Source organism: Globicephala melas, chromosome 9 (assembly GCF_963455315.2).
Source record: "Globicephala melas chromosome 9, mGloMel1.2, whole genome shotgun sequence".
Lineage (NCBI taxonomy): Eukaryota > Metazoa > Chordata > Mammalia > Artiodactyla > Delphinidae > Globicephala > Globicephala melas.
Window position 1 is genome coordinate 5,705,455 of NC_083322.1, and position 27,987 is coordinate 5,733,441.

The window sequence follows — 27,987 nt, forward strand, 5'->3', positions numbered from 1 at the left end:
CTTCAGTAGTTGCAGCATGCATGCTCAGTAGTTGTGGCTCGCGTGCTCTAGAGCGCAGGCTCAGTAGTTGTGGCACGTGGGCTTAGTTGCTCCGTGGCATGTGGGATCTCCCTGACCAGGGCTCAAACCCGTGTCCCCTGCATTGGCAGGTGGATTCTAAACCACTGCGCCACAAGGGAAGCCCTGTGCGCTTTTTTTAGGATGAAATAAATAACAACTTGCCTGCATAGTCGTGGGAAAGGAGGGGAATTGGTAATGCAGAAAGGAGGGTGCTTGCTGAAGTCAGTGGCCTTGATTAGACAGGAGAGGTGGGCCTGGGGCTGGCTTGGGCTCACTTAGGGGTGCCTCCTTTGTGCCAGCAGGAAAGAGGGAACCAGAGTAGATGAGCCCAGATTCAAGGGCATGGTCATTGGTGGATGGAGTATGGAGAGTTCGCTTATGAATGCTGCTTCTGTTTTCCCAGTGAAACGTAGAACCCAGTCATCAGCCGAGGGTGAGAGCAGGGAAGAGGTTTAGCGATCCCAGTGGAAGGAAGAGGCATGACCCCTTCATCCTGGGGGCTGGCTGGACCAGAGAAATGTGGCTGGGCTGCTGGGGCAGCAGGGGTCCCCTTTGGGTTCAGGGTCCTGGAGGTGTGTCCATGGGCTGTGTCCGCTGTGTGGCGCAGGCAGCGAGCAGGCAGACAGGTGGCAGGGAAGGGAGTAGGAGGCGGGTGACTGCCCTGGGGACGTCTGCGCTGGCCCGGGAGGCGAGAGAAGGAAGATGGGGGCTGGAGGGGGGGCGGCTGCTTGGTGATGACAAGATCTGGGTGCTGCCCTGCGAGGTTTTTGAAAACAGGAGCATTTTTGGATGATCACAATGACCGCATTTAAAGGACAGGGACTGACGTTCGGCCTAAGTGAGGATTTCCTGCCCTAAATGATAGTGGCTCCTCCTTGTGAAGGGCTGGTCCCTGGGGCTGAGAGGTGCAGTCGGGAGGGAGAGGAGGTCCCCGGGGGGTGTGCAAGGCCAGTGTGGCGCGAGTGGTGGCGGAGGTGGAGCCGCTGCCCCGAGGGGGGTGAGGCCGGGGGTGACTCGGGGCTCTAGGTGGCCTAGAGGAAGCAGGCTCGGAGGGCACAGGTGTCATCTCACGGCCTATGAGCCACAGCTGAGAGTTTTTAGGAAGTGGGAGGGGAAAGGGTGTGACAGGCAGGGGGTGGGGTGCCAGGCCAGGCGAAAGAGCCCCTGCCCTGCTGTAGTCCCAGAGCGCCGGCGGGGCGGGCGAGGCGGGTGAGCCAGCAGGGGATACTCCATCCTGGAGCTCCACAGGCGCCGCAGGAGGCGGAGCAGGCGGGGCTTCCTGTGACTGATGAAAGCAGGGCTCAGAAGTGTGATTTGAGGTTAGTTCTGGTGGTCCGCAGTCACCACGTGGGGGGAGGGGAGGGAGGAATCCCAGGCTCCTGCGGCCCGGGGCCGCCTCGTTGGCCTCCACACCTGGACCTCCACGTGCAGGGCAGGCCGTGGGCCTTTTCCAGTCCCGCCAGCAGCATCAGTGTTCCTCGTGGCTCCGCTGTTAACGCTAACATTGTCATCGGTTTTCTCTCTGGTTTCAGACTGCTGTTGATGTTTTTAGAAGGATAATTTTGGAGGCAGAGAAAATTGACGGGGCCGCCTCACAAGGAAAGTCCTCCTGCTTGGTGATGTGATTCTACTGCAGAACCTGAGGGCACTGGGAACCTGGCCTGCCTGAGGAGGCAACCTGCCCATTTTCCTTTAAGATAAACTCTGCTTCATTTCTCTTCTGTTAACCTGAAAGATTTCATTTGGGTCAGAGCTTCTCTCCCAACCCTTCCTTTCAGATTATGTTAAACTCTGACTCGGTCCAAATGAGTTCACTTCCATTTTCAAATTTTGAGCAATCATATTTTCAATTTATATATTGTATTTCTTAATAATATTATGACCAAGAATTTTATTGCATTAATTTTTCAGTGTAGTTTGTTGTTTAAAATAATGTAATCATCCAAATGATACATATTGTTACACTACTATTAACTAGGCTTCAATATGTCAGTGTTTATTTCGTTGTGTTAAGTGTATACTTGTAAATAAAATAGCTGCAAAGCCTAATCGTTGTGCTCCTCAGTGTGGCTTCTAAAGAAGGAAACCTGTCCTCCTGAGGGCTTCCTTCCCTGCCTCCGAGGAGGCGCCAGCTTGGATTCCAGGAGCCAGTGGAGCATGTGGCCCACCAGGCGGCTGTGGGCACTTGGGGTAGAGTGCCCGAACTGGGGGGGGGGCATTCCTGTTGACTAAAGCCGAGTGACCTTGGGGGGCTCTGTGAGGGGAGTTGTTCCCCAATAATAACTGTTCTCCCCACCTTGGTTGGAATGTTTCATGCAGGTAGGGCTGCAGGCTTACTTAGAGCCTTCCGGCCACCCTCTTGCTTGTCTCTTAGCTACTTGAAGAAAAGGGGACCTAAAGATACACTTACTGTCTCTCCTTTTACTTAGCTTGGTGTCCACGGCAGACAGGATCTGACTTAGAAAATAGATTGGCCTGTCACTATCCCAAAACCTCCAGGAGTTTAAAGGATGGGGAAGATTGCCTGGTAAGTGTTCTGTGTCAGGGCTTCATGAACCTCCCTCAGACCCAGACTGCCTACCTCCCGTTCTGCCAAGAGCAGCTTTGAGGGAGAGTCGAGGATTTCAGTTGCCTGGTGGCCATCACCTCGACTCTGAGAGTTCAAGTTGAGTGAAATTTTTTAAATGATGTTCCTTCCCAGTTAGAATTTCACAGCCATTTCTAATCTTTAGGGAAATGTTACTGAGTCTATGGATAAAATAGAATATTGCTTTGTAACTGATCTTTTTTTTTTTTTTTTTTTTTTTTTGCCGTACGCGGGCCTCTCACTGTTGTGGCCTCTCCCGTTGCGGAGCACAGGTTCCGGACGCACAGGCTCAGCGGCCATGGCTCACAGGGCCCAGCCGCTCCGCGGCATGTGGGATCTTCCCGGACCGGGACACGAACCCACATCCCCTGCATCGGCAGGCAGATTCTCAACCACTGCGCCACCAGGGAAGCCCTGTAACTGATTTTTTAATGAAAAATTATGTTTTTAGAATATGCCATTATGGACTTCCCTGGTGGCACGGTGGTTTGAGAATCCACCTGCCAATGCAGGGGACACCGGTTCGAGCTCTGGTCCAGGAAGATCCCACACGCCGCGGAGCACCTAAGCCCGCGCGCCACAATACTGAGCCTGTGCTCTAGAGCCCGCAAGCCACAACTGCTGAGCCTGCGTGCCCACGACTACTGAAGTCCGTGCGCCTAGAGCCCGTGCTCCGCAACAAGAGAAGCCACCGCAATGAGAAGCCAGCACACTGCAACCAAGAGTAGCCCCTGGTTGCCGCAACTAGAGAAAGCCTGTGTGCAGCAACGAAGGCCCAACATGACCAACAATTAATTAATTTTTTAAAAAAGAATGCACCATTATTTTGAATCTTTATAGTTTGTGTCTTATCATTCAAGGATGCAATTTGAGCCAGGATGAAAAAGACCTCCACCAAATACTTTTTAAATACAAATAAGTTTTAGCAATGTAGTATCATTACTTACTAACAGGGTTTATTCTTAGGCCTAATATGTGTCAGTACTCACTGGATGGAACCACATTAAATCTGGATTCAGTTCATCCAGGCAACATTTTACATCCGATAAGTTATTTCTGTGTAAATGGAATCTTGGGGCAGCCTGTTCTTGCAACTACAGTTTGACTCTCACGAAATGTCCTCTAGGCCTAGCTGCCCTGTTTGGAGGTGACGTGGATCTCTTTACATGGTGTGGCTCAGCTGTTCGTTCAGATGTTTTCTGAGCACCTGCTGTGTGCTACACACCGTTCTAAGTGCCGTGAACACAACAGAACTCTGCACCCTGTAGAACTTACGTCTGACCTTGCCCCTTGAATAGCACAGGGCAGGCAGTCCTGCTTCCCAGTGCGGTGACCCATCCACAAGATGGTTGATTGGATTATCTGATAGGCTGAGCTTGTGATGTGTTCCGAGAGTGATGTTGCTGAGGGGTGCTCTCCAGTGGTGGGGAGCACGTGACCTGGAGGTGGTGGTGGAAGGCGGTCAGCAGTACCTCTTCTGGTTTGCTTCACGTCCACCCTGTGAAGCAGGTGCTGCCCTATTTACAGTGAGGAAACTGCCTTAGAGGTGTCAGCGACAGTCATTAGCCACATTCACTGTGTCAGCGAATCTAATGATGTGTTATCTGAGCCTTCTGAAGAAATTCTTAGAACTGCCAGGTTTGACTTAAATGTCGTTATTTAATAGTGTATTTCATCACTCCTAAGACCTTTCCTTACATTTTAGCATTTTCTTTTTTTTCTTTTTTTTCTGATTTGAATTTTTCTTTTAAGTTCGGATGGAAAATTAAGAACACTTCCGGAACTTCCCTGGCGGCACAGTGGTTAAGAATCCGCCAGCCAATGCAGGGCAGACGTGTTCAATCCCTGGTCCGGGAAGATCCCACATGCTGCGGAGCAGCTAAGCCCGTGCGCCACAGCTACTGAGTACCCGTGCCACAGCTACTGAAGGCCGCGGGCCTAGAGACCATGCTCCACAACAAGAGAAGCCACCACGATGAGAAGCCCGTGCGCAGCAACGAAGACCCAACGCAGCCAAAAATAAATAAATAAATAAATATCCTTCTTAAAAAAAAACTATGAAAAAGAACAATTCAAAGTTCTAAGCACAAAATTCAGGTACGTCATGTGGTGGACTTGCTTCTTCAGCTGGAGGTGAACCTGGCAGCCGACGGAAAGAATCCGCACTAACAAATAGCAAACTGCACAAGGATTGTCCCCGTGAAGAAGCCGGTGACGTGGCGTTTGATTTTCCCAGCTTGGCTCCTTCCCCAAAGTTGAGGCTCTGGAGTCCTGAGTCTTCGGCATTTAACTAGTTCTTCGTTGGGGGGAGCGGCTGGGACTGTCCCGTCACATGTAAACCGATCTTTGTCATAGATCGCTTTTATAATGAGAGAGCAGCTGGGGCGGGTTGCCACATCTTCCCCATTCTCCGTATGTTCCTTGGTGACGCAGAAGTTATCCCCACACGGGCAGGGGTAGAAGTACATCTCCGAGACCTCGTCATATTGGAAGTCCTTGATCTCCACCTCATGAAACGCTGCCATCGTCACTGGGGCCAGGAGAGGTCTTGTCGCCTCCGCCATTTTAGCATTTTTCTTAGTGGGACATACAATGCAGCCTTGGATTCACTGAAGCACAGTAGGTGCGAATACAAAACTCGGCGCATATCCAAGGCTGTCTTGCAGCTCATAATACAAAGTGTAAAATCACAGGACAAATTCAGATTAATGTGATGGAATTTTGCTAAAACTAAATTGTTCACTCCCTGCCCTCTAGAGCGCCGTGTCTCCCCGCCGTGTCACTGACGGTGCTCTCGCCTGAATTGCTCATCACCTCCTTGTCACCACGTCCAGTAGGTATTTCCTGGCCTCTGTCCTGACCCTCCAGCATTGCACGCAGTTGGTGACTTCTCTCTGAAGGTCTCTTTCCGCCTTCTGGTCTTCCTCCCAGCTCACTGTTGCTGCCTTGGCCTCCTTGGCTGTTGCCTCCTCCATTAACCTCTCGATGGGCCATTTTTCCTTTTCCCCTTCCTTGATTTCATCCTGTCACATAGCTCTCACTGCTGTGTTTCCTGAAGACCAAAATTCCTTTCTCGCACCCTGACCTCTGGGCTCCAGGCTTGTCTTCTCTTAGATGTCTCATAGGCATCTGAAGTTTATCATGCCCAAATTCTTGATTTTCCCTAAAAACGTGGTCTGCCCTGGACCCTGCTTCGGGAAATGGCACCATCATCCACTAGATACTAAAGCTAGGAGTTGGGGAGCCATCCTCTACCTCTTCCCTTGTGTCCCCTGCCAGCCAGTTCATCAACAAATCCTAAGGGCCATGCCTTCAAAAATCTTATATTTTGCCCACTTTTCTCCATCTTCACTGCATACTAGTCTCTAACACCACACCCTCCAAATCATTTACTGCAGCCCAAGTCAACTTTTTTTTTTTTTTTTTTTTGCCACACTGCATCACTTGTGGGATCTTAGTTCCCCGACCAGGGGTCAAACCTGGGTCCACGGCAGTGAAAGCCCAAGTCTTAACCCCTGGACCACCAGGGAATTCCCCAAGTCAACTTGTTTAAAACATAAATCGTTCTGTGTTACCCCTTTGCTTAAAATCCTTTAGTAATAATTGTGCCTGCTCAGGGTCTCCAGGGCATCTCATTCTCCAGCCTTTCTTGTTAAAAAAAAAGAAGAGGTTTTTTGTTAGTTTGTCCTTGCCTCAGTGTCAAATAAACTGCCACTGATTGTTTTTGACGAACACCCCCAGGGAAAAGACAGTCAGGTCAAAGACAAGCCTTGCAGATGGGGTTTTCCAGGGAACTACCAGACACTGCAGATGATGACAGTTTTCTGATCAGGGGGCTGAGAAAGCACCAGCCCATCTTGACCCTGCGTGCAGCTGCTAAGGAGGGGTCTGGCAACAGGGCAAGTGACAGTGCCACAAATCTCGCTGTGCTGAGAATCAGCCAGTTTCCTTAAACACCCTTGGACTGGTGCAAGCCTTTAATCTCCAGACCTATGAAAAAGTGATATATTTGGACAGTTTTTTTGACAGTGTTCTCACCGCGTTCTTGAAGGGTCTTCCTGCGCTCTCCCCAATGGCAACCCTCCAGGGTCTCCGCAGTAGCTGTTTGTCTGTTGAACGGATGAGTAGCTGAGCCCTCCCATGGGCTGCTTCCTAGACGGCTTCCGTGGAACTTGGCCTGTGTCTGCTGCAGGGAAGGGGAAATCCTCACCATTCACACAGTGCACCGGGATGACCTTTAATCTTGGGTCCACCCCTTATCGGCTCCTAACAAGGAAGGAGCGCACCTACCGGGCGCCCTTACCATTGTTGGTGCAGCCAGCCTCGACGCCTCGGACTCAGATGGTAGCAGTCTTCGTTAACAGTAAGTCAGAGGACGCAGAATACGCCGCTGCCTTTTATTTTTTGATTGATTTATTTATTTTTGGCTGCGTTGGGTCTCCGTTGCTGCGCGTGGGCTTTCTCTAGTTGTGGCGAGCGGGGACTGCTCTTCGTCACGGTGCGCGGGCTTCTCATCGCTGTGGCTTCTCGTTGTGGAGCACGGGCTCTAGGCTTGTGGACTTAAGTAGTTGTGGCACGTGTACTCAGTGGTTGTGGCTCGCGGGCTCTAGAGCGCAGGCTCAGTGGTTGTGGCTCGCGGGCTTAGCTGCTCCGCGGCATGTGGGATCTTCCTGGGCCAGGGCTTGAACCCGTGTCCCCTTCATTGGCAGGCTGATTATTAACCACTGTGCCACCAGGGAAGCCCCATGCCTGCTGCCTTTTAGATGATCGGCTAAATGGAAACAAGGTTTAACAATTCTTGGAGAAGTCTAGACTCCAGAGAAAAACATCTCCAGCTCCTGCGGGCTGCAGCCACATGTGAGAGGCTTGCTTGCAGAAGGCTTCTGGCTGCCCTGGTGACTCAAGTTGACCGAGACTGTTGTGCAGGTGAACAGAGGCTGCCATGAAGGCTGTGCCAGCAGGAAACCAGGGCGCCTTCAGAAGCGTTCTCAGAAAATTCCAGAATCACCCCACTCCTTCACCTCCCCAAGAGCGGACAGTTTTACATTAAGCCAAAAAGCTTGACATTGAGTAACATTTTTGTGTTACCCATTCGTCTTACCTTTCCGTACCTTTGATAGCTTCCTAGAATGACCTGGGGAAGTCAGCTCTGGAGTTAGGACTGCGAAGATGCTGAGAGCTAACTTAGCATCTGTTTTCAGAGGAGGGGCCTGATCCCAGAGAGACCCCCCAACTCTTAGTTCATTGTTCGCACTACTGCATGTGTGAACACAACCCCAATACCCACAGGGAACCCCAAATAAATGCAGCCTCGGACTAAGACTCAGAACGTAGCCGTTGTGGTCCCATCTCTGCAGCTAGTGCGTATCTTTGGGTAACTTCTTTATAGTCTCTGGCCTTGATTCCTGCACCTAGGAAACCTCCCTTTGTCAGGGATTGTTGTAACGGACCCGAGTATGAAAACCTTCGCTGTTCCCAAAGCCCAAATACAAGTGCAGACCATTGCCCTGCGGATGACGAGCTGACCCAGACCCCCGGCCTGAGTTTTCCACCTGACGGCAGGGCCTCCACTGCTTTCTGAAGCTCCCGAGGTTCCCACCTGTGCGTCCCCCGCCATAGTCGGTGACTCCGAATTCCGGCAGTGCTGCCGTATCATCACGGGGCTGCACATCCAAGAAGGCAAGATGGAGAATCACAGATTACTTCCACAAGCAAGTTTACCACACCAAAAAAAAAAGTTTCCTTCCAGTCTGGCCCGATAATAAAAGACGTGCGGCTCTGCCACAGTTCATGGTCACATGCACTGAAGGTCCCTCTGGACCCGCAGGGCTCAGTCGCGCACACGCCCCGTCGAACCCTGTGGCCGTGCAGTGGATGAGCCCTGGTCGGGGGACAGACAGCTTGTTCCTTCAGATTCCGAGTGGGGACCTCGGTCCTTCCTCTGAGGACGTCGTCACGCTCAAAGGCCCCTCCAGCTCCCACGTTCTGTTACAACCTGGGAAATGGGCTTGGCTCATTTTTTTTTTCTTCTTTTTTTTTTTTTTTGGCCGCGCCATGCAGCTTGCAGGATCTTAGCTCACCAGACAAGGATCGAACCCACGCCCTCGGCAGCGAAAGCACGGAGTCCTAACCACTGGACCGCCAGGGAATTCCCAGCTCATCTTTTTAAGTTATGAATTTTCTCAAGAAATAGCATAGGATTCTGGAAATATTATGGCCTCAGCAGTCAAGACCTTTCACCCAGTTCTTACTGCTGCCCAAGAAAGGCCCGGGCAGAGCTTTGATTTATTTCTTCCAAAAACAAAGCAGCCCCTTTCCGGCTGCCGCTCCCACAGGGAGAGCCGCCCTCTGCAAGAGTCGCTGGCTTCCTAGTGTTTTATCATTTTAGTCCCTCCTCCTTCTCCCATCATTACCAGATCAACGAAGAATCCAAGTAAAACCATACGGTAATCTCTGGCTTTTCTATGGGCATCGCTGTGAGGTTGACATGTCCTGAACTTTACCCTAAAAGGCTGAAGCAGAGTGCCAGCCTGGTGTTGACAGCTGGTGCAGCTGGAAAGGTTACATTCCTCGGCCCTGACGTGTGGATTTGTATTATCCCAGAGCAGAAATCATTCAGAGGCACCACCTTTTCTGTGCCTGTAACTGGAGCGTTGCGTGACGTTGTAAAATGATGGAAACAGCTCCAAGTCGGCCACCGACTCCCCTGTGATGCCTGCGGGGGGCGGCTCATCTGCTGGCCACTGGTTCTCAAACTCTGACACGTTCCAGAGCCACCTGGAAGGCTCGGGAAGGCACAAGGGGTGGGGTGGGGGGCTCATGATTCCGCGAAGACATCTGGATTTCTGGCAAGTTCCAGGGCTATTTACTAGTGGTTCAGGGACCACATTTTGAGAACCGCTTAGGCAATGATACCTAAGAATGAGGGGGGACCACAGGTAGCAGTTCTATGACTGCAGGAAGTCAGAGCATATGCTGAGTGACCAACTGGTTTGCCTGGGACTTGAGGGGCATTGAATTCTGTCCTCTCAAAATCTTTGTTGTAGCTGATCCCCAGCACCTGTGAACGTGACCTCATCTGGAAATAAGGTCTTTGCAGACGTAGTTAGTTAGGATGAGGTCATACTAGAGTAGCGTGGGTCCTGAGCCAATGACTAGTGTCCTTATAAAAAGCGGAAATCTGGACTCAGAGAGACAGATACACAGAAGGAAGAACGCCATATGAGGACAGAGGCAGACAGGAGTGATGCAGCTACGTGCCAAGGGATGCCAGGGATTGCCAGCCACCACCAGAAGCCGGGGGAACGTGGAACTGATTCCCCTCGGAGCCTCCAGACATCTGGATTTCAGACTTCTGGCCTCATATCTGGGAGAGAATACATTTCTGTTGTTCTAAGCCACCCCATTTGTGGTACTTGTTGTGGCCGCCCTCGGGGGTCCCACAAGGTCAGACTTTCACTTTGAAAACCAGGACAGTCCCTGGCAAACCAGAACAAGCTGGTCACCGTAAGCGTGATCAAGCGAAGTTCACACGGCCGGAACTCTCAGGCTTACAGAGGAGGAAGCTGATGCTCTGAGAAGTTGTGGCCTGCTGTCCTTGGTCCACTCGGGCCATGCTCACTGGACACCACAGACTGGGGTGGCCCATGACAATGGAGGTTTTTCTCTCATCGTTGGAGGCTGGGAAGTCCAAGATCAAGGCGCCGGCAGACTGGGTCTCGGAGAGGCCTGCCCCCTGGCTTACAGGCATGGTCCTCATGTGGTGGGAGGGATGAGGGAGCTCTCGGGGTCTTCATTAGGCACGGGCCCATTCGTGAGGCTCCACCTTTATGACTGCGCACCTCCCGAAGACCCCAGCGCCTCACACCACCACACTGGGGCTTAGGATTTCAACCTATGAATTCGGGGGACGCAAACATTCAGTCTGTGACGCCTGCCAAGGGTCACCTCGCATTCGTGTGAGAACCTAGAACACGAGCCTTCTAAGAGTGGACCACGGCCCCCAGATGCTTCACATACACGTGAGTGCGGACACACGTGTGCACTGTTGGGCCGCACCCCGCAGGCCTACAAGACTGCAGAAAGAGCCCAGAGTCAGCAGCACAGACATCAGTGGTCTGATGGATGTGGGAGCTTACACGTCTGAAGCAAGGTCCCGGAGCGACACCCCACCATGTGAGGCTGACAGTGGGCAGGACGTGGAGGCAGCCTTCGCTTCCGGTGGGGAAGGGGAGATGACCAGTTATGGGGGGAATTGACGTCAGGTTGGCTCATTAGTTACCAGGGAAACCAGCAGAAGGGCACACCCCTCACCGCCCCTTTGATAAGAACAGTCACCAGCTGGGGCCTGGGGCACGTAGGTAGGAAGCTCAGTCTGTGCATAGGGTGTAGTCCGGAAGGGGATGTACAGAGAGCAAGAGAGCTGCCATCACGAGAGGCCTGACCGTACAGCACATACGTGAGCGTGTGAGCCGCACTGCAGCCTCAGGTGGGGGTGGGGGGCTTCGTGCAGAGTCACACTGAGTGGGTTCCGGGGCGAGACCTAGATTTTGCATTTCTGACGAGTGCAACGTGATCCCGATGCTGCTGGAAGCTGCCTGGGTTATATAACCCCCTCGGGAAGATGCAGCCCCTGGAATAAAGAAGTGACCTTGGGCTGACTGCTGGGGAGGGTGGAGGACCCAGGTTCTTGCCCTTGCTCTGCCACCTGGGGGGACAGTCCACATTTCTGGATTCACCTTTTTCCATCTGCAAAATGAAGAAGCAGTTGAACCCAATCGGTTTCCACTTACGCCTGTTTCTCGAGCTGGATTCTGGTGTTCCACTACAAAATGAAATTGTTTTAGACAAAAATTTTATTTCAATCTCGAGGTTGTTTTTCCCAACGATTTTTCTTAAATAGGTGACACCTGCAGCCAGTTGTCCAAGTGACTTAACCCCAAATAACATCTATTTTAAGGGCTGCCGGTGCGTCCGGGGGTGAGGGTGAGGGTGAGGGTGGGGCGAGGTGGGTCTCTCTAAGTTGAGAGCAACTGGGGCGGAGCCTGAGCCCCCGCCCCGCCCCCGGCCGCGTTTGCTCTGTCGCCTCCTGGAGTCCGAGGAAGGCACGGACTCTGCGCCCTTTTTCTCCGCATTCCTGACCCGCTGCAGCCCGTACTGGGGTGTAGGTTCCCGAGGCCCTGCCCTAGTGACCTGCAAGCTTGTCCATGGTTTCTTCTCTCACTTTCCGAGATTCCTTTTCGGGTTTTCGGGGTGAAGGGCTATCGGAAAGCGGGGGACTCCGCAGGAGAGGGAGGGGAGCCCGACGCCGGGGTAGGGGCGGGGAGGGGGGGCGGTCGGCGGGGGGAGGGGGAGGCGGAGGCCCGGTGCTCCGCGTGTTAACATCTTAGAGCTCCGCAAGGAAGGGGGTGTGAGAGATGCCACGCGGTTGTCCCCGGCCCCCAAGTCCACGCGCACGCGCCACGGCCTCCCGCGAGGAGGTCGGCCCTTCCTCTCTCCCCCAGATCCCGGCGCCGAGGGCGCGGCGGGCTGCATCTTCCTCGCAGGCTCCCTGCCCGTCCTGCCACCCGCCCCTGATGGGTGACTGGCCACCAACAGCTCCTGTGTTACCTTTCCGGAGGCGCCAATGCTTCCTGGCCGGTGGGCTCCCCACCCCCTCCGGGTGCTAAGAGTCACCAGGCGCCCGGAGCCGGTTCTGGCCTCTCAGGGAAGATGCAATTCCATCCCTCTGTCTACTGGCGGCTCTGTGATGAGTTTCCTCAGCGGGGAGAAGCCGGGTGAAAACTCTGTTTGGGGAAGACTGATCTGCTGATGGGCGCCCCGGCTTCCTTTTCTGGGATGAGGTGAGGGAGGCCAAGGAAACACAAGGAACCACGGAGGAGAGCATCTGCTGCTTAAACTTCTCGACTCCTACCTCACCCCCAGCCCCACCTGGGCGATGCTGTCTATTGAGGGAAAGTGGACAGCACCAACTCTTCCCGCAATGGGAACACACTCCAGTCTTGGGAAGCCGGGAAAGGGGGCCCGGAGGCTGGCCTCCTCTTAGCGTTTCCCCCTCTCAGATGAGAGCACCCCTGGGAGGGCGGGGGCGCAGGACGGGAAGCAGGTTAGGGGCGGGGAACTCAGATTCAAAACATAGGGAAGGGACCGAGGGCCACATGCAAATGTTCCGTAAACTCGGATTCGAATATTTGCAGTGGAAAAAGGGTACCACAGCAGATAAAAACATTTAAAATTTTTAAATGGACACTATGAACATCTATATGCCAGTAAATCTGAAAACTTAGATGGATGGTCAATGGAATGGAAGACTATAAATGACCAATAATGACTCGAGAAAAAATACAACGCCCAAACAGAACTGTAAGTGTTAAAGGAATTGAATCCGTAGTCAAAATATCTAACCATATATAAAGCACTAACGGGGCTTCCCTGGTCGCGCAGTGGTTAAGAATCCACCTGCCAATGCAGGGGACACGTGTTCGCGCCCTGGTCCAGGAAGATCCCACATGCCGCGGAGCACCTAAGCCCGTGCACCACAGCTACTGAGCCTGCACTCTAGAGCCTACGAGCCACAACTACTGAGCCCGCGAGCCACAACTACTGGAGACCGCGCACCTAGAGCCCGTGCTGCACAAGAGAAGCCACGGCAATGAGAGGCCTGCGCACCGCAACGAAAAGTAGCCCCCGCTCGCCACAACTAGAGAAAGCCCGCAGGCAGCAATGAAGACCCAACGCAGCCAAAAAATAAGTTAATTACTTTTCAAAAAAATGTTCTCATTGCTCGTGGGTAAACACCAGGTCGCACGGTAGGTGTATCTTAACTTTATAAAAATATGTTTCTGCAAGTGGCCGCAGGGTTTTACATCCCTTCCAGCAGCTCAGGAGTGTCCACCTGCCCTGCATCCTCACCAAGACTTATAATTGGTTGTCTCTTTAAATTTCTGCCATTCTAACGAGATATAGTGATGTCTCGTTGTGCTTTGAATTTGCATTTGAGGGGGAGTTTTTAAAGGATGGGCATATTCTTGGCCTTTGAGGCATTAGATCAGGAAATGTTGAAGACTTAGGTGAAGGAGGAAGAACTGGTGGAGCAAAGTCCAAAACAAGAACAGGAATAGACAAGCTGGGCATCCTTGGAAAACTGCCAAACGCTGAAGGAATGTTGGAATTGTGCATCTGTAGGGGTTGAGGGCATGGATTCTGGATTCAAATCCCAACTCCACCGCTTACTTGTTGTGTGACCTTGGGCAAGTTGCTTATTCACTCTGCCTCACTTTCCACATCTATGAAATGGGGGTAATAATACCTACCTCTTAAGATAGTTGAGAAAATTAAATGATATAATAAGTCTTCGTTGGTGCCTTACTGTGTAAACACTATGAGAGTCATTATTATTGTCCCCATTTTTGAATTTATTATAATTCTATGTCTTCCCACTACCTGGCCCCTAACAATTTCCCTGAGAGGGAGGGGGAGTGTAGTTACTGTAACCACCTCTAGGGGTCAGGCTTCAGCGCCTTTCACTTACCTAAGCGGCGCAGTATTTGAGGATAGGATATGGGGGACAAGGGGATTCTTTCCAGGACCCACGCGTCCAGCCTTTGCACTACCACCCGTTTCTTCCCTACCCCAATCCAATGTTCCCCCTTGGAGACCTCTGGCCCCTCTTTTGGGAGGGAGATGTCTTATCATCATCTCCTAGAAGTGGATTTGAACTCGGGCAGAGCAGGGAACCCCTGGTCCGTGGGACCTCACACTGAGCAAGCCAGAGGATGTTTTCACCCCTCAACCCAGAAGGCTGAGGTCCCGGCTAGTCCACAGACAGGGCACAGATTCTGGCTAAAGGTGTTCCCTCCCTCCCTGTCCAATAAAAATGGGTCCCAGTCCAGTGGTTCAAGCCACAAACTGGGAAAGGTCTTCAGATAATAGGTTAGATTACAGGTTAAAACACACACGGACACAACAAAGGAACAGATGACAGGTTAACAGACACAAAAGCAAAGGAACAGATAACAGACTAATAGACATACCACAAAGGAATAGATAACAGGTTAACACACACACATCAGTCAGGAAGGACTCGGGAAAAATGAGCAAAGGATATGAGTAAGCAGTAAACAGCAGAGCAAACATGATGTACGTATGGACGATGTTGAGAAGCTGAACACAAATGCACGGGTCTGGGGGGCCTTTGCTTCATCCTGTGGAGTTGAAGGTGTGCTCATGCTTCCCCTGACAATTTTACTAAAGGTGTGGACCCCAAAGGGGGCGAGATTGGCCCCGGGGTTCTTTTGGGAATGTGAAGGTGTTTCCATTTGTCAGAACGACAGAGGAAGGGTAGCCTTCAGTAGGCAGGACCCGAGGATACTTGATACCCTGCAACATGCAATGAGCAATTGTCCCACAGTTTCACCCATAAACGCAGAATTCCCTGGTGGTCCAGTGGTTAGGACTCCGTGCTTCCACTGCAGGGGTTCGATCCCTGGTTGGAGAAGTAAGATCTGACCAGCCTTGTGGCGCAGCCAAAAGGAAAAAAAAAAAAAAAGACAGTATTCTTTGCCTGATTTTAATATACACTGAATTTTCCCAGCATGCAATTTACTAACTAGATGGGAGATTTTACTTAGTTTTCTGAGGGACTTTTCCAAGAGTTATTCATTCACCGTTTCAGAAACTGGGGTCACTAACAACAAAATAACAAATTGCAGAAGGGTGCATATACAATATTGCCACATTGTAAAAATGTGTATTATTTCCCTGTGTACAAATAGACAGTAAAGATGTGAAAACGTGCAAAGAAATAATAAACACAAACATCACGGTAGTGGGTATATGTGGGGAGGAAAAGCTTCTGATGACTTCTTTCTTTAAAGAAAATAAATCAACCTGACATAAACATGGCAACACATTAATATTTGACAAACCTGGGTAGTGAGTGTGTCATTGTTCCTTATTCTCTAGAGCTCTCTATGCTCTAAATTGCCCAAAAGGGAGAGAGACTTGACAAAAACAAGAGGCAGGAGGATGGAGGCAGGCAGGTGGGCACTGAATCAGCACACATTTTGCAACTTTCTGACACTGAGCAGCTACTGACAGCTTTTAAGTTTGCATGTTATTGAGATTTTCTAAAAATCAAGGTAGCACCCTCAGCCTGCTCCTTCCACTGTCACCACACTTACGCTGAGCCCATTCCCCCAGTATTTTGTCCCCAACTAGCTGTCATATGTGGCTTAAGATCTCACCTATTTCAAAGTACATGTTAACAATGCTTTGAAGATGATCCACTCAAAGAAATGAGTCTCTACTGGTGAGGTTTTGCCAGTCTTGTATTTGTATATGTATGTATTGATAGCTATTTAGGGGAGGAGCTCTTCTCAGGCACACATAGATCATGTGAGTCTTGGCAGACCTGACCTCCTTATAATGAAAATCCTGAGTGAGAATTGAGATGTTGCATTGGGAATGGGGAATAGAGGTTAAAATTGCAGACATCTTATCGACAGGTTCACTTTTTACCAATTCTCTGAGGCCTGTGACTGGTCATTTTTCAGTATGCTTTGCAGAAAATACCCCAAATCACTGCTCTGTTTTGAATTCTGCCCACATCCCCTGTGTGCATTGTCTGTGGGCCCTGGCATAGTAACGGCAAACACAAATTAAAGATAAGACACTCTGAAAATAATGAGATCCCGCTACACACCTAGCAGAATGGCTAAAATCCAAAACACTGACACCACCAAGTGCTGGCAAGATTGCGGAGTAGCAGGAGCTCGCATTCATCGCTGGCAGGAATGCAAGCGGTGCAGCCGCTCTAGAAGACCGTTTGGCAGTCTCTTCAAAATTCAACATACTCTTAACCATATGATCCAGACTCGCTGGATACATACTGCTGATATTTACCCAAAGGAGCTGAAAACTGATCTCCATGCAAAAACCTGCCCATGAATGTTTATAGCAGCTTTATTCGTAATTGCCTTAACTTGGAAGCAATCAAGATGTATCTTGTTCAGTAGGTCAGTGGATAAACTGTGACGCAGCCAGACAATGAAATATTATTCAGCGCTAAAAGGAAGTGAGCTATCAGGCCACGAAAAGACGTAGAGGAAATGCAAGGGCATATTACTCATTAAAAGAAGCCAATCTGAAAAGACGACATACTGTATGATTCCAACTAGAGGACATTCTGGACAAGGCAAAACTGTGGAGACGGTGAAAGGATCAGTGGTTGCCAGGGGTTGGGGCGGGGGGAGAGGGATGAATAGGCAGAGCACAGAGGATTTTTAGGGCAATGAAAATACTCTGTATGTATATGTATGATGCTATAATGATGGATACATGTCATTATACGGTTGTCAAAACTCGACACCAAGAGTGAACTGTAATGTAAACTGTGGACTTCGGGTGATAGCGATGAGTCAATATAGGCTCATCAGCTACAAGAAACGTACCGTCTGGGTGTGGTGCTGATGGTGGGGGAGACGGTATACGTGGAGGTGGGGAGGGTATGGGAACCTTCTATACTTTTGTTCAATTTTGCTATGAACCTAAAACTGCTCTGAAAAATAAAGCCTATATTTAAAAAAATAATAAGGGGCTTAATTTTCCCAGGTGAATACAAGGGAAGAGACCCCCCTTCCCCTTTTTCTTCCAGAATTTCTTTGTCTTTTTCACATGTATGGGCGCCATTTTTTTTTTAACATCTTTATTGGAGTGTAATTGCTTTACAGTGGTGTGTTACGTGCACCTTTTTAATGGCTAAAGAAACCTCTTGCCAATCTAATACTCTGAAGGTTTCCTGTAGCAGCTGGGAGCTATCTGTTTGAAACATAATGTCCCACCTCCCAGTTTCCGGGGAGGAGAGGGGCTTAACTTCAGCTGCCACCTTACTCTGAACTGCAAAGCTATTAATTTTCTCGTATCTGGGCATAAAGATACGAGAAAATTATATCTTGAGAACATGTACATAATGAGTATGTCTGCCTGACTCTGAAAGGCTGAGCCTTCTCTGTCTCTGCAGTCACTGTACAGATCGCCTGGGACGCATCATCTCTTGGGTTAATGCTTAGTCAGTAATACGACTGTTCTCTCTCTTCAACCTATATGGACAGGCTCTCTGGGTTGGGAGATTTTGTTTTGAATTCCATTTCCCCAGCAGGGCCCATGTCCGGAAGCAAACGTTAGAATGTGTGGTTTGGCCAGTGTGGATGCCCGTGGGGATGGCAGTCAGGCCAGGCCCCCTGGCAGGCCTGTCCTTGGATGCAAGGGTGACATGCAGGTGGTAGTGTCTGCACTACATGTGCCAGCCTCCCAGAGCAGGGACAAGGTCACCCCTGTGCCTCCATTGTCCATGACCTCCTTTTCCTGGACCTGAAGTGTCTCATCCGTGAAACGGTGATAAAAATCTTCTTTCCTAAGAACAGCTCAGACTGCTCCCCGCACCCGCGTCCTCTCTGCCCTGTCCTCTGTGAAGCCCCCTGGGGTCACCATGGCTTGGATGAGCTCTCTCTCCTTCGAGCTCAGGGTTGGCCCCTTGCCCCAGCTAACCGCCCTGCTTTGTTCTCCGCGTGCACGTCTCATCCCCCCGGCAATTTGGGGGTGCGCATCTTGTGGCCTCAGTGTTGACTCTGTTCATTCCACAAACAATCTTTGAGCCTCTGTTATGTGCCAAGAACGTCTGTGCCCTGAGAAAGTCCCACGCTGGGGTGAGGCTGCGTGTTTCTGTAAACCCGTCCTTGCCGTCCAGGGTGGTCTGGGTGCAGAGCACTGTGGCCCACCGGCGAGTGGGGTTTGAGTCGGGGCGGGTGACACCTCAACGGATCAAGGGTGAGCACGGACTGGGCGGAGAGGGGCAGAGGTAGAGGGACAGCATTCTGGGGGGCAAAACAGCAGAAGTGGAGTCTGCAGGACCACAGCCTGGCATAGAGATGTAGGGGCAGCCCAGGGTGCTGCTGGAGCAGAAAATTTAAGGTGGGGCTGGGAGCTAAGACCGAAGTGTAACAGAGCAGGACCCTATTGGACCTTCCCGACAGACCCCTCCCCCGCATGTCTCTGCCTGACTCTTGTCTGTAGAAAAGCTGTAAGTCTCCCAGGCCTCCCCTGAGTCACAAAAGCCTGGCTCAAGGATTAATGAGTGGAAGGATGTGAACATGTAGTGATAGAGAGAGCAGTGGGGCCAGGAGAACTGGTAAGAATTTGAACGGTAAATCAGCCATGTGGCTCACAGAATCCTTAGTTCCTCCCTGAAGTACCTAGATAACAGCATCTGAAGCACACTTCCTGAGTTGTTTTACAGATGCTAAAATCCCCCCCAAATGGAAGAAGTTAACTACTTGATGACCATGAGCACGTAGCCCCCAGGCCTACTGGAGCCTGACGATTGATTGATCACGTTAACCCCTGTGACACCACCGCACTCTACCGCACCTGACACTGCCCCACTACCTCACCGTCAGCCAAGCAGAGACACCCTGCAACTCCCCTCCCTCACCCTGCCTATAAAAAAACCTTCCCTGAAACCCAGCAGGGAGTTGCAGCCTTTTGAGCGTGAGCCAGCCGGTTCTCCTTTCATGCCCCTTGCAAGAAACCCTCCTCTGTGGCGAGCTCCAACATTTCGGTTTGTCTGGCCTCCCTGTGGGTAGGGTACACAAACTTGGGATGGACAAGAGCAGCGGGCGGGGGGGGGCGGGCAGGGGCTGTCTTCTTTGCCCTCTGGAGCAGGGGTCCATCCTTCTTCACTCGAAGAGAAAGCGAACTCAGTAGCAACGTGAGCCTGGGTCCCCGGGTGGGAGAGCGCGCGGCGGGAGGTCTGGTAAGGCCCTGTGCGGAGGAGGGAGGGCGAGGGGAGCCTGAGGAACCCCACCCCAGGGCAGAGGCGTCGGGGGGCGGGGCCCACCAGTCCTGACTCAGCAGGGCCGGCGAGAGAGGTGGCCTTGGGGGCTGGCTGGGCTGGCGGGCGCGATAGCACCAGGGAGACCCCCGGGAGGGGGCGGGGAACGGGTTGGGTCCCACGGGCCGGGCGGCCCCTCGCGGGCTTAGCACGCCCGACAGCACTAACGCGCCGGCCCAGCAAATCTTTTGTCGGGGCGGCGCTGAGCCAGCAGGGCGCCGCCCGCTATATCTGGGGCCCCCGCGGGCCGGTGGGACCGCGCACGAGGCGCACCATGGCGCAGCGCTCGGGGAAGGTGAGTGCCCACTCTAACCTCTCGCGTCCGTCCGCCGCCGCCCAGGGTGACCGCAGGGGCCCAGACACCCGCCCTCATTGCTCTTTGTGCTGAGGATGGGGGCCGGGGACAGGTGCGGCCAACCCGCTTGATGCCCTTTGCCTCTGACAACCCCGAGCAGAGTGCGCTAAATTTCTGAACAAAACGGGGTGCCTGGCCCCGGCTGAGGGCCTCTGTGATGTGGATGGGGAGTTCTTCCACCCAGTGTCTCCAGCACTGGCTCTGCGGCGCCAAGCCCCTGCCCCAGAGCCCAGCGCAGGGACGGGGCTCAGACCTAAGGGGTGCCGGGGTTGGAGTGGGGATCCTCGACTTGCCCTGCAGCCCTTGGGCCCCGCTTCTTTGCCTGAGGCTGTTCGAACGTGGCTGCTCCTTCCTCAGGATCTGCTCACGGGCACTTGGGGCAGGTTCTCTGCAAAATGTTGAAATTTGAGGGACCTTCGAATCCTGTGGGTGACCAGTTGTCCTTGAATATCTGGGGGCGGGGGGAGCCCTCCATCAGGCCTGCCTTGCGCGGGAAGAGTGGCAAGTTTGGATCTCTACCCCCTTCCCTGGCTCCCTATTCTAGCTAAGCTGAGACTGCCTTTGGTTTCCAGGGGCTACATTCAAGGTTAGTGGGTGAGAGCATTACTGTATCTGTCTGCGGGGGCTGGGTTATGCCTCAGCGACAACGCCGAGAGCTCACCTCCACTGTGGTCTGCACACCCTCCTCTGTGCTGCAGAGGGACACCTTGATATCAGCAGAGGGAAAGGGAGAGGCGAGAAGTGGTGCGTGGTGTTCAAACTTCCACGTCCACACACATCCCTTTGGCCAAAGCGTCTGGCCTCGCCTAACTCCGAGGGGCCCAGAGGAGCAGTTCCACCATCAGTGACAGTACACATACATCATGACCACAGTTACTGGGCCCCAGGCAACATTACTTTGCCAGGGCCCTTCTAGGAGCACAATTCTTGAAACCCAAAGAGTTATTGAGAGTTGGAATTTTCGGTTCCTCTGCAGAAAGTGAGTGAGTTTTGGGGTTGGTATGGTTCTTCTGTTTGTTTTTGTTTTGTTTTGTTTTTATTGAAGTACAATTGACTAACAAGACTTTATTAGTTTCAGGTGTATAACATTGTATATTTTTTTATACATTATCAAATGATCACCACAGCAAGTCCAGTGACCATCTGGTTCATGTTTAGTTTGGGAACAGGGACTACCCATCAGTGCAACACCACCATAGGACACAGTGTCTGAACTGAGCGCCGGGTTAGAAAGCTCCAGGTCTGACACATGCATGTCACCCAGAGGAGGGGCCTAGGACACAAAGGGACGGGGTTACATTGAAAAAGCCCTCTTTGGAGCCTTTAATCCCGTGCCAGGCCCTGACTTGGCTCGTTGGATTCAATATCTCCTGTTAAGGGGCCCAGTCTCGGAAACCTGACTTTCTGGAAAGTGAATATTCGGTTATAGGGTTGTAGGTGAAGTGTTTTCTTTTGAAACATTTCGTTGGATGTTATGTTTTAACAATAAACAAAAATTGAGTTTAAAAAATGCAGTGGGAGTTTGAAAAGACCCTGTTTTCAAACGGGCCCCTGGACAAAGGGGAAATCCCTGTCCCCTCATATCTTCTGAGATCCGTCTGCTCAACCATGGCCTCCTGGGGTGGGGCGAGCCGGGTGCTGGGTCTGACCTCAACCCGCCATCCAGGCGTTCCCTCACCCAGGCAACAGCGCCTACTGCATGCCACAGGTCGGGGCTCCAGGGCCTGGGAATTGGGGTTCAGTGGTGGATGCTGGGCCACAGGAGGGAAGCCCCTGACTCCTGGGTCCTCTAACCTGGCCTTTCTAGATTACTCTCTACGAGGGCAAGCACTTCACGGGGCGGAAGCTGGAGGTCTTCGGGGACTGTGACAACTTCCAAGACCGAGGCTTTATGAACCGGGTGAACTCTGTCCGTGTGGAGAGTGGGGCCTGGGTCTGCTTCGATCACCCCGACTTCCGGGGCCAGCAGTTCGTCCTGGAGCACGGCGACTACCCCGACTTCTACCTCTGGAACAGACACAACGACCACATGGGCTCCTGTCGGCCTGTTGGAATGGTGAGTGGGCCTGGGCCACTCCACTTGGCCGGGGTGGGGGCGGTTCCTGCTGGAGTGACCCAGGGCCCAGTTAGGCCTGGTTAGACGTGGGATGAGTAATCGGGGGGTGGGGGTGGGGGGAGCAGGGCCCTCCCAGCTTTAGGAACGGATGAGACTGTGAGATCTTTAAGCCCGAGAGATGTCCCCACACAGACCCAGCCACTCCCATGCGTGGGGACCCAATAGGAAAGCCCCTGGGAGTTTTCATTCCTGCATTTTCAGCCATGTATCAGGAAACCACTTTCAATTTCTGATGCCAAAATCTTGCTGAGTTTTCCACTTAAAATGCTATTGAAAACATGAGAGGTTTGGCTCTGCAACCAGATAGGGGAGCATTCAGCTAAAGTAAGGCTGATGTGGTCCTGGTGCGTCCACCCAAGCAGGTCATCTTCTAGTGCTTTTCAGGAGCCTTCAATGGAGTGGCCGACGGAGGAAGCTTAGGTATCACTGGCCAGGCAGCGGGAATTGGGGGGCAGGAGCCAGCAGGTGGCTGCCTTTTCACAGGGCCACCCAGTACGTGCGGGAGAGCCAATGAGAGGTGTCACTCCCCCATGGCGATGTTGCCCTCAGGGTATAGGGTTTGAGACTGGGCATTCCCATTCCTTAGAATTTTTCCATCTTAAAGTCCTAACTGACCTTCTGTGAGCTCCAGAAGCTAGGGTGGCAAATGGCTGGTTCCCGAGACCAGGGGTGTACAACTTATCAGAGAGTCTCGGCCCTGTGTCTGCGGGAGGACCCTCTCCTGGACGGACATCTGAGGACCCCCAGGGGAGGGGCCTCCTGTGTGGAAACCCCTCTCTTTTCTACATGGGTTGCAAAACCAGCTGGGCGTTGGCCTCTCAAATTCTAAGAATGCTTTCTTAAGATTTCCACCAGGTCACGGACATTTGGAAAAAAGAATTAACATGGCTGGCCCTGGATCTTGCATAATGCTATTTATATGAAAACTACCCTGGGTATCTTTCGAATGCTGTTCTCGGAAGAGCTGTCCTTGGGGCCAGCTGTGGCGCAGACCCAGCCCCCGCCGGCGCCAGAGCCCGTGGGGAGCTGGCCCACCTCGGTCTTTGGAAATACGGGGAATCTTATGGGGAGATGTATGTCCTCGTCCCAGGGAGCCAGCAGGGATTTCAGCAAATGAGATCCCTGTTATTTGTTTTAGATTTTTGGCTTCGTGTTTTAATAAACGTTCTATTACAGTTTGTAAAATATTATCATTTAAAGGCTGCCAGTGGCCTGTGGCCCAGGAGGGGGTGAAGGGCAGAGGAATGCGGTGGTATGTCTGGGGCAGGAGGAAGCCCAGTGGCCCGGGCCGGTCCGAGGGCGGCCGCTGTCCCAGGAGATATGGCCCTCTCTGGACCTTGGGTTCTGCAGTTGAAGAACGAAGTGACTGGACTGGTTCAGGGGCTCTGAATCTTTTTAAACTAATAGACCCCTTTCATCCAACCAAATCTCATACGCAAGAATGAGCGGCAGTTCTGGTCTGAGGGGCGTGCGTTGAGGTCGGGGTACTCACCGGCCCCCCAGCCCAGGAACTCACGGGTGCCCTGGGTGCTGGATGGGTCCAAGCTCCTGCCCACACGGGCTCCTGTTTATGACGGGAAACGTCACCACTGTTCACCCTCTTTCCTTCCTCCACTTGTGGGGGGCCCACAGCATGGGGAGCATTTCCGCCTAGAAATCTTCGAGGGCTGCAACTTCACGGGCCAGTGCCTGGAGTTCAAGGACGACTGTCCCTTCCTTCAGAGTAAGGGCTGGACCAAGAACTGGGTCAACGCCATCAAGGTGTACGGGGACGGCGCGTGAGTAGAACCCGCGTGGCCGCTGACCACAGTTCCCCGCCTGCCGGGCTGGATCAGACCCCAGCAGGGGGGCCGCCTGTCCCCTGCCCAGAGACCTTTTCCCTCCCCCATCTGTCCCCCTGGCCCAGGAAGGCCATGGTGAGGGGACGCAGGGCCCCAAAGGCCCCCCTCGATGGCAGGAGGGCACTTTGCAGCCCTAGCCGTTTTCTATGACTGGGCTGAGCTCATGGACTGCGCTTTGGTTTTCTCGAGCTGGGAGAAGTCTGCTCTGGCAAGGGTGGGCCTGCCCACATGCTCACCCGTTATTTACTCCGAACTGGACCTCTCCTACCACACGCCCAGCCCTGCCGCGGTGGCCTCCCGGGGAGATGATGTCACAGTGGCTCACTTCTGGGGGATGGAGAGCGGCTGGGAGGCTTTTCCCCAGGCCCAGGGGGGCTCGTCCGCCCTAGCCCCAGAGAGCCGTCAGAACCCTGTGCTTCCGTCGACTCCCGCACACCGGGTTCCTTCCACCAGCCAAGGGCATCTGAACGCCCATTGTGCACACCCTTTGTGCCAGTTTCACAGCCCCTGCTCACACCCCATCTGCCCAGCTGAGTGGAGAGCGTTGCCCCATTTTACAGAGGAGCAAGCTGAGACCCAGAAAGTTACCCCACCCCGCTGGGAGTGGCCCCACTGGGATTGCAGCCAGGCCTTTGGCTTCAAGTCAGACTGTCCCTGATCTAGAGCTGGGTGTCTCCCCAGATCTCAGCCCCATGTCCCAGGAGAAGAGCCCCGAAACGTGCGTCCCAGGAGCCTGGCTCTTCTCCCAGCAGCTACGGGAGCCCTTTGCCGTCTGTGTTTCTGAGGCACGGGATCAGGGTGCAAGCGAATGGTCATGGGAGGGACTGAAGGAGGACGTGGCCGAGCTGGAGGAAGAACTCCCCACCTTCCCCTGCGAGGTCAGATGTTGGCTGCTGGGCCCTGGGCCCCTGACCCAAAGGCCTTTCAGAAATTCCAGGTTTGCCCTCAGTCAATGGCACCTGGCAATCCGGGGGTAGAATTCCAAAACGACCATTTGCTGGCTAAGTTGTGTCTTGTGAGGCCAGAGTCATACCTTTGTGTAGAAGGTGTCCTGAGCCCCGAGGCCCAGTCCCCCTCCAGCCACCCCCGGGACTCCAGGAGCTTGTTAAGAGAAAAAGGCAGGAAGGTAGGAGCTAAGATTTGACTGTAGGGACTTCACCCCCCACTTCACCTAAGCGGAGATGGTGCTCAGAGGGGCGAGGACTCCGTGGGGCACTGCCTGCAGTGGGTCCCACGTCTGGACCCAGGCTCTGCTCCGCTCCCCATGGAGCCCTCGTCCTTGGCCTCCTGTGACTTTAACTTGTAAAAAAAAAATGTAAGCCCTTGGCAAGGAAAAGCTGCCCAGTGGTGCCCCCCAGGGTCCCCTAGTGTGGGCGTGACCTCCTTCGAGGGCTTTCCGGGCATCTGAGGTTGGGGGTGCAAGGTGGGTCTCCCCACACCTCCTACCTGCCAGGAGCCATTTTCTTTGGGTCCCAAGTCGCTCAGGAATGGCCTGTCCCCACAGACCCGTGTCCTGAAGGGCACCTGGAAGAGATATGCCAGCACCTCGAGGCCCACTTCCCAAGGGTGCAGTCCTGGTGCCGACGGCGGACAGCGCGCCCCTCCCTCCCACTGCAGGAAGCAGGGGAGGGTGAGGGGTTCCCGTGGAGGCCTAGCCGGTCCCTTCCTCTTCTTCCTTTTGGGGACGCCCATATGCTCCAGGGCAGTCCAGGACACTGCTGAGGGTCCTTCCCAGCTCCTCCAGGGAGGGAGGGAGGGGCTGACTCCCTTGGAGGTGCCTCAGGCCACGGCCTCAGCATGTGCGCGGAGTGTGGGGAGGTCATGGGCAGGGTGGGGGATGCGGTGGGCACGAGGAGGCCGGCGGGGCAAGGGGTGGGGAGAGGCCAGACTGGACCCGGCCTGCCCAGTGCTCCCCACTCACTCCCACTCTCCACCTCTCTCTCACGCCTGACCCCTGACCCTCAGCGGACTGTGCCAGGCTCCGGATGTGGGGTTGGGACGGGGGAGGAGAGGGACGGTGGTGGCAGGTGAGTGGCAGCTGGCCTTGTGCTGGATGGGCTCACAGATTCTGAGGATGTGTCTCCTGGGGAGAAACCTTCAGCACCAGAGTGCTTTGGGGTCCATGGACAAGAACCCTTAGGTCAGAGCACCCCATGGCCTGGGCCAGAAGGGACCCCAGCAGCCAGACCTGGGTGTGTAGCCCCTTTGTCGGGGGCCTGGAGACTGAGGCCTGCTTTGCTTCCCAAGGCCCCCAGCCCCTCCGTGACTGACAGAGAAAAACGCTGTGTTCTCTCAGTGGTCAAAGAGAAAGAGGCCAGAGTGAGGTGGAGAGGGCCGCCCTGGACAGAGTGGGTGTGGACCAAGTTGGCTTTGAGGCCTGCCGTGCTCCCCGCCGCCGCCCCCTCGCCCCTCAGCACAGGCTCCAGAGCCCAGCTCAGTGGGGGGGGGTCCCCCTGGCCCTCCCAGCTGCCTGCTTGTCTCAGGGACAGTGGAGGGACGGGGCTGCGACAGCCACGCTCCCCACGTGTCCGGAGGCCTCTCCTCAGATCACACCTCCTGCCCTCCGGTCCGCAGGCAGAGACGACTTTCGGGGGGCCCCATCCCCCCACCGCCCCTTCCAAGAGAGAAACCTTCCCAATTACCTGCAGCCCCATAGCCTCTGGTGATGAGCGGCCCTGTTCTCTCCTGCCCTTGCCCAGAGCCCAGCCATAGGTGCTCCTAAACCAGTCCGTGTCCTTGTCGCCAGTCTCTGCTCCCCGGCCTGTTAGCAGCTGCCCTGGAGCTGGGAGCTGCGATGGGGAGGGAAAGGCTCCCTCATCCGTGCAGCTGCCTCCCTCACCCCTCACCCCACCGCAGGAACCTGTGGTCTGACTGATGTGAGACTCGCCAGGGCCTGAAGCAGGGCTGGGCGCACACGTGGACCCAGGAACACATTTGCTGAACGATGGAACGAATGAATAATAATCAGTTCCCATTCTGTGCCAGGCCCCCTGCCACGTGCTGAGTGCTGTCTGTGCAAACAGCCCTTTTCAGGAGCAGGAAGGAGTGGGGTGTGTGGGCGGGGGAGTGGGAGGATGAGAGTGGACGTGCGTCCTGGAACCACTCCTGGCCCTTGTGATGAACATTCTGGACTGGTCAGTTTCAAATGTCAACTGAGCACCCCTGGGTGCAAAGTGTCTCACCGAGCACTGGCCCGGACACACGGGGCAGTGAAAGGACGGGCGGGAGGTGGGCGGAGAAATAAGCCAAGAACGGGGATGGGGTCACGGGCGGGAAGGGCTGGCCCGGGGCGGAGGGGCGCGGGGCGGCGGCTGCGGGGAAGGAGGGCACGCGCGGCTGTGGTGCCAGGACAGGAGCGGCCGGGCCCTGCGCTGCTCAGCACCGGGCCCTGACCTCCGCCGCCCTCTGGCCTAGGTGGGTCCTGTACGAGGAGCCCAACTACCGCGGCCGCATGTACCTGGTGGAGCGGGGCGACTTCCGCAGCTTCTCCGACTGGGAGGCCCAGAGCGCGCGCGTCCAGTCCCTCCGCCGGGTGGCCAACTTCTTCTAACCGCCCGCCCGCCGGTGTCTGGCTGCGACCAGGAGCGGCCCGGAGAGAGGGACAGTCCCCCCAGCCCGCCCGGGACTCGGACCGTGGGAAATAAACGTCATAAAAGCCAAGCGCTGAGTGACTCCTCTGCCCTTCGTGACCAAGGGACAGCCGGGCGGGGGGCCCCCAGGCCCTGGGCAAGGGGCTGGCAGGACCCCCCGGCGTGGGAGGGATCGACCAGGAAGGGTGGAGGGGGACGTTGCGAGGCACCCGCTGGGGGAGCATTAGGGCTGGAAGGGACCTATAGGTCATGGAGTTCAATCCTGTCACTTCACACGTGAAAAGCCAGCGTCCTACATGGGGAGTCACCACCTCGGGTCCCAGAGCAGCTCCCAGTGGAACCAGGATGGGGCCAGGGCGCTTCCCCTTCCAGGAACCCCACCCACAGGCCAGTTAGGGGAGAAAGGGGCAGCGGGGGAGGCGTGATGGGGGCGGGGCAAGGATGTGATGGGGATGGAGCGGGGCAGGGGACCGAGGGGGTCTGCTGCGAGGTGGGGGCTCCCTCTGGGCTCTAGTCTCCCTGATCAGGGACAGGGGCTGCCAGGCCGTGT

The 27,987-nt window shown here is 54.0% G+C and overlaps 3 protein-coding genes across 4 annotated transcripts in view; 2 read left to right on the plus strand and 1 right to left on the minus strand.

The window, feature by feature from the left end:
- RHEB (Ras homolog, mTORC1 binding) overlaps nt 1–2,109 on the plus strand; it is a 45,549-nt gene extending 43,440 nt beyond the window's left edge. Inside the window, exon 8 of the mRNA XM_030854262.3 lies at nt 1,593–2,109. Coding sequence (XP_030710122.1) covers nt 1,593–1,685 — 93 coding nt within the window. The 3' untranslated portion in view covers nt 1,686–2,109. The remainder of the gene's footprint in view (nt 1–1,592) is intronic.
- A 2,653-nt stretch (nt 2,110–4,762) lies between these two features.
- LOC115851870 (diphthamide biosynthesis protein 3-like) lies at nt 4,763–6,201 on the minus strand. The gene has a single exon (XM_030854263.2). The coding sequence runs from the start codon at nt 5,209–5,211 to the stop codon at nt 4,813–4,815; it is 399 nt and encodes a 132-aa protein (XP_030710123.1). The 5' UTR covers nt 5,212–6,201; the 3' UTR covers nt 4,763–4,812.
- CRYGN (crystallin gamma N) lies at nt 6,074–27,827 on the plus strand. 2 transcript variants are annotated; one of them, XM_030854264.2, is made up of 4 exons: nt 6,074–7,010; nt 21,698–21,946; nt 23,639–23,784; nt 27,262–27,827. In XM_030854264.2, the coding sequence occupies exons 2-4, from the start codon at nt 21,782–21,784 to the stop codon at nt 27,395–27,397; spliced, it is 447 nt and encodes a 148-aa protein (XP_030710124.1). In that variant the 5' UTR covers nt 6,074–7,010; nt 21,698–21,781; the 3' UTR covers nt 27,398–27,827. The 2 variants fall into 2 exon arrangements, with proteins under 2 accessions (XP_030710124.1, XP_060160949.1); XM_060304966.1 differs by lacking the exon at nt 6,074–7,010 and adding an exon at nt 19,661–19,830.
- Nucleotides 27,828–27,987: the final 160 nt, after the last annotated feature.

Bases quoted from the DNA above. Each gene is read 5' to 3' on its own strand.
- LOC115851870 (XM_030854263.2), bottom strand. From the start codon at position 5,211: ATGGCGGAGGCGACAAGACCTCTCCTGGCCCCAGTGACGATGGCAGCG.
- CRYGN (XM_060304966.1), top strand. From the start codon at position 19,810: ATGGCGCAGCGCTCGGGGAAG. The intron at 19,831-21,697 runs GTGAGTGCCCAC...TGGCCTTTCTAG, and splicing joins TGGCGCAGCGCTCGGGGAAG to ATTACTCTCTACGAGGGCAA. The intron at 23,785-27,261 runs GTGAGTAGAACC...CCTCTGGCCTAG, and splicing joins AAGGTGTACGGGGACGGCGC to GTGGGTCCTGTACGAGGAGC.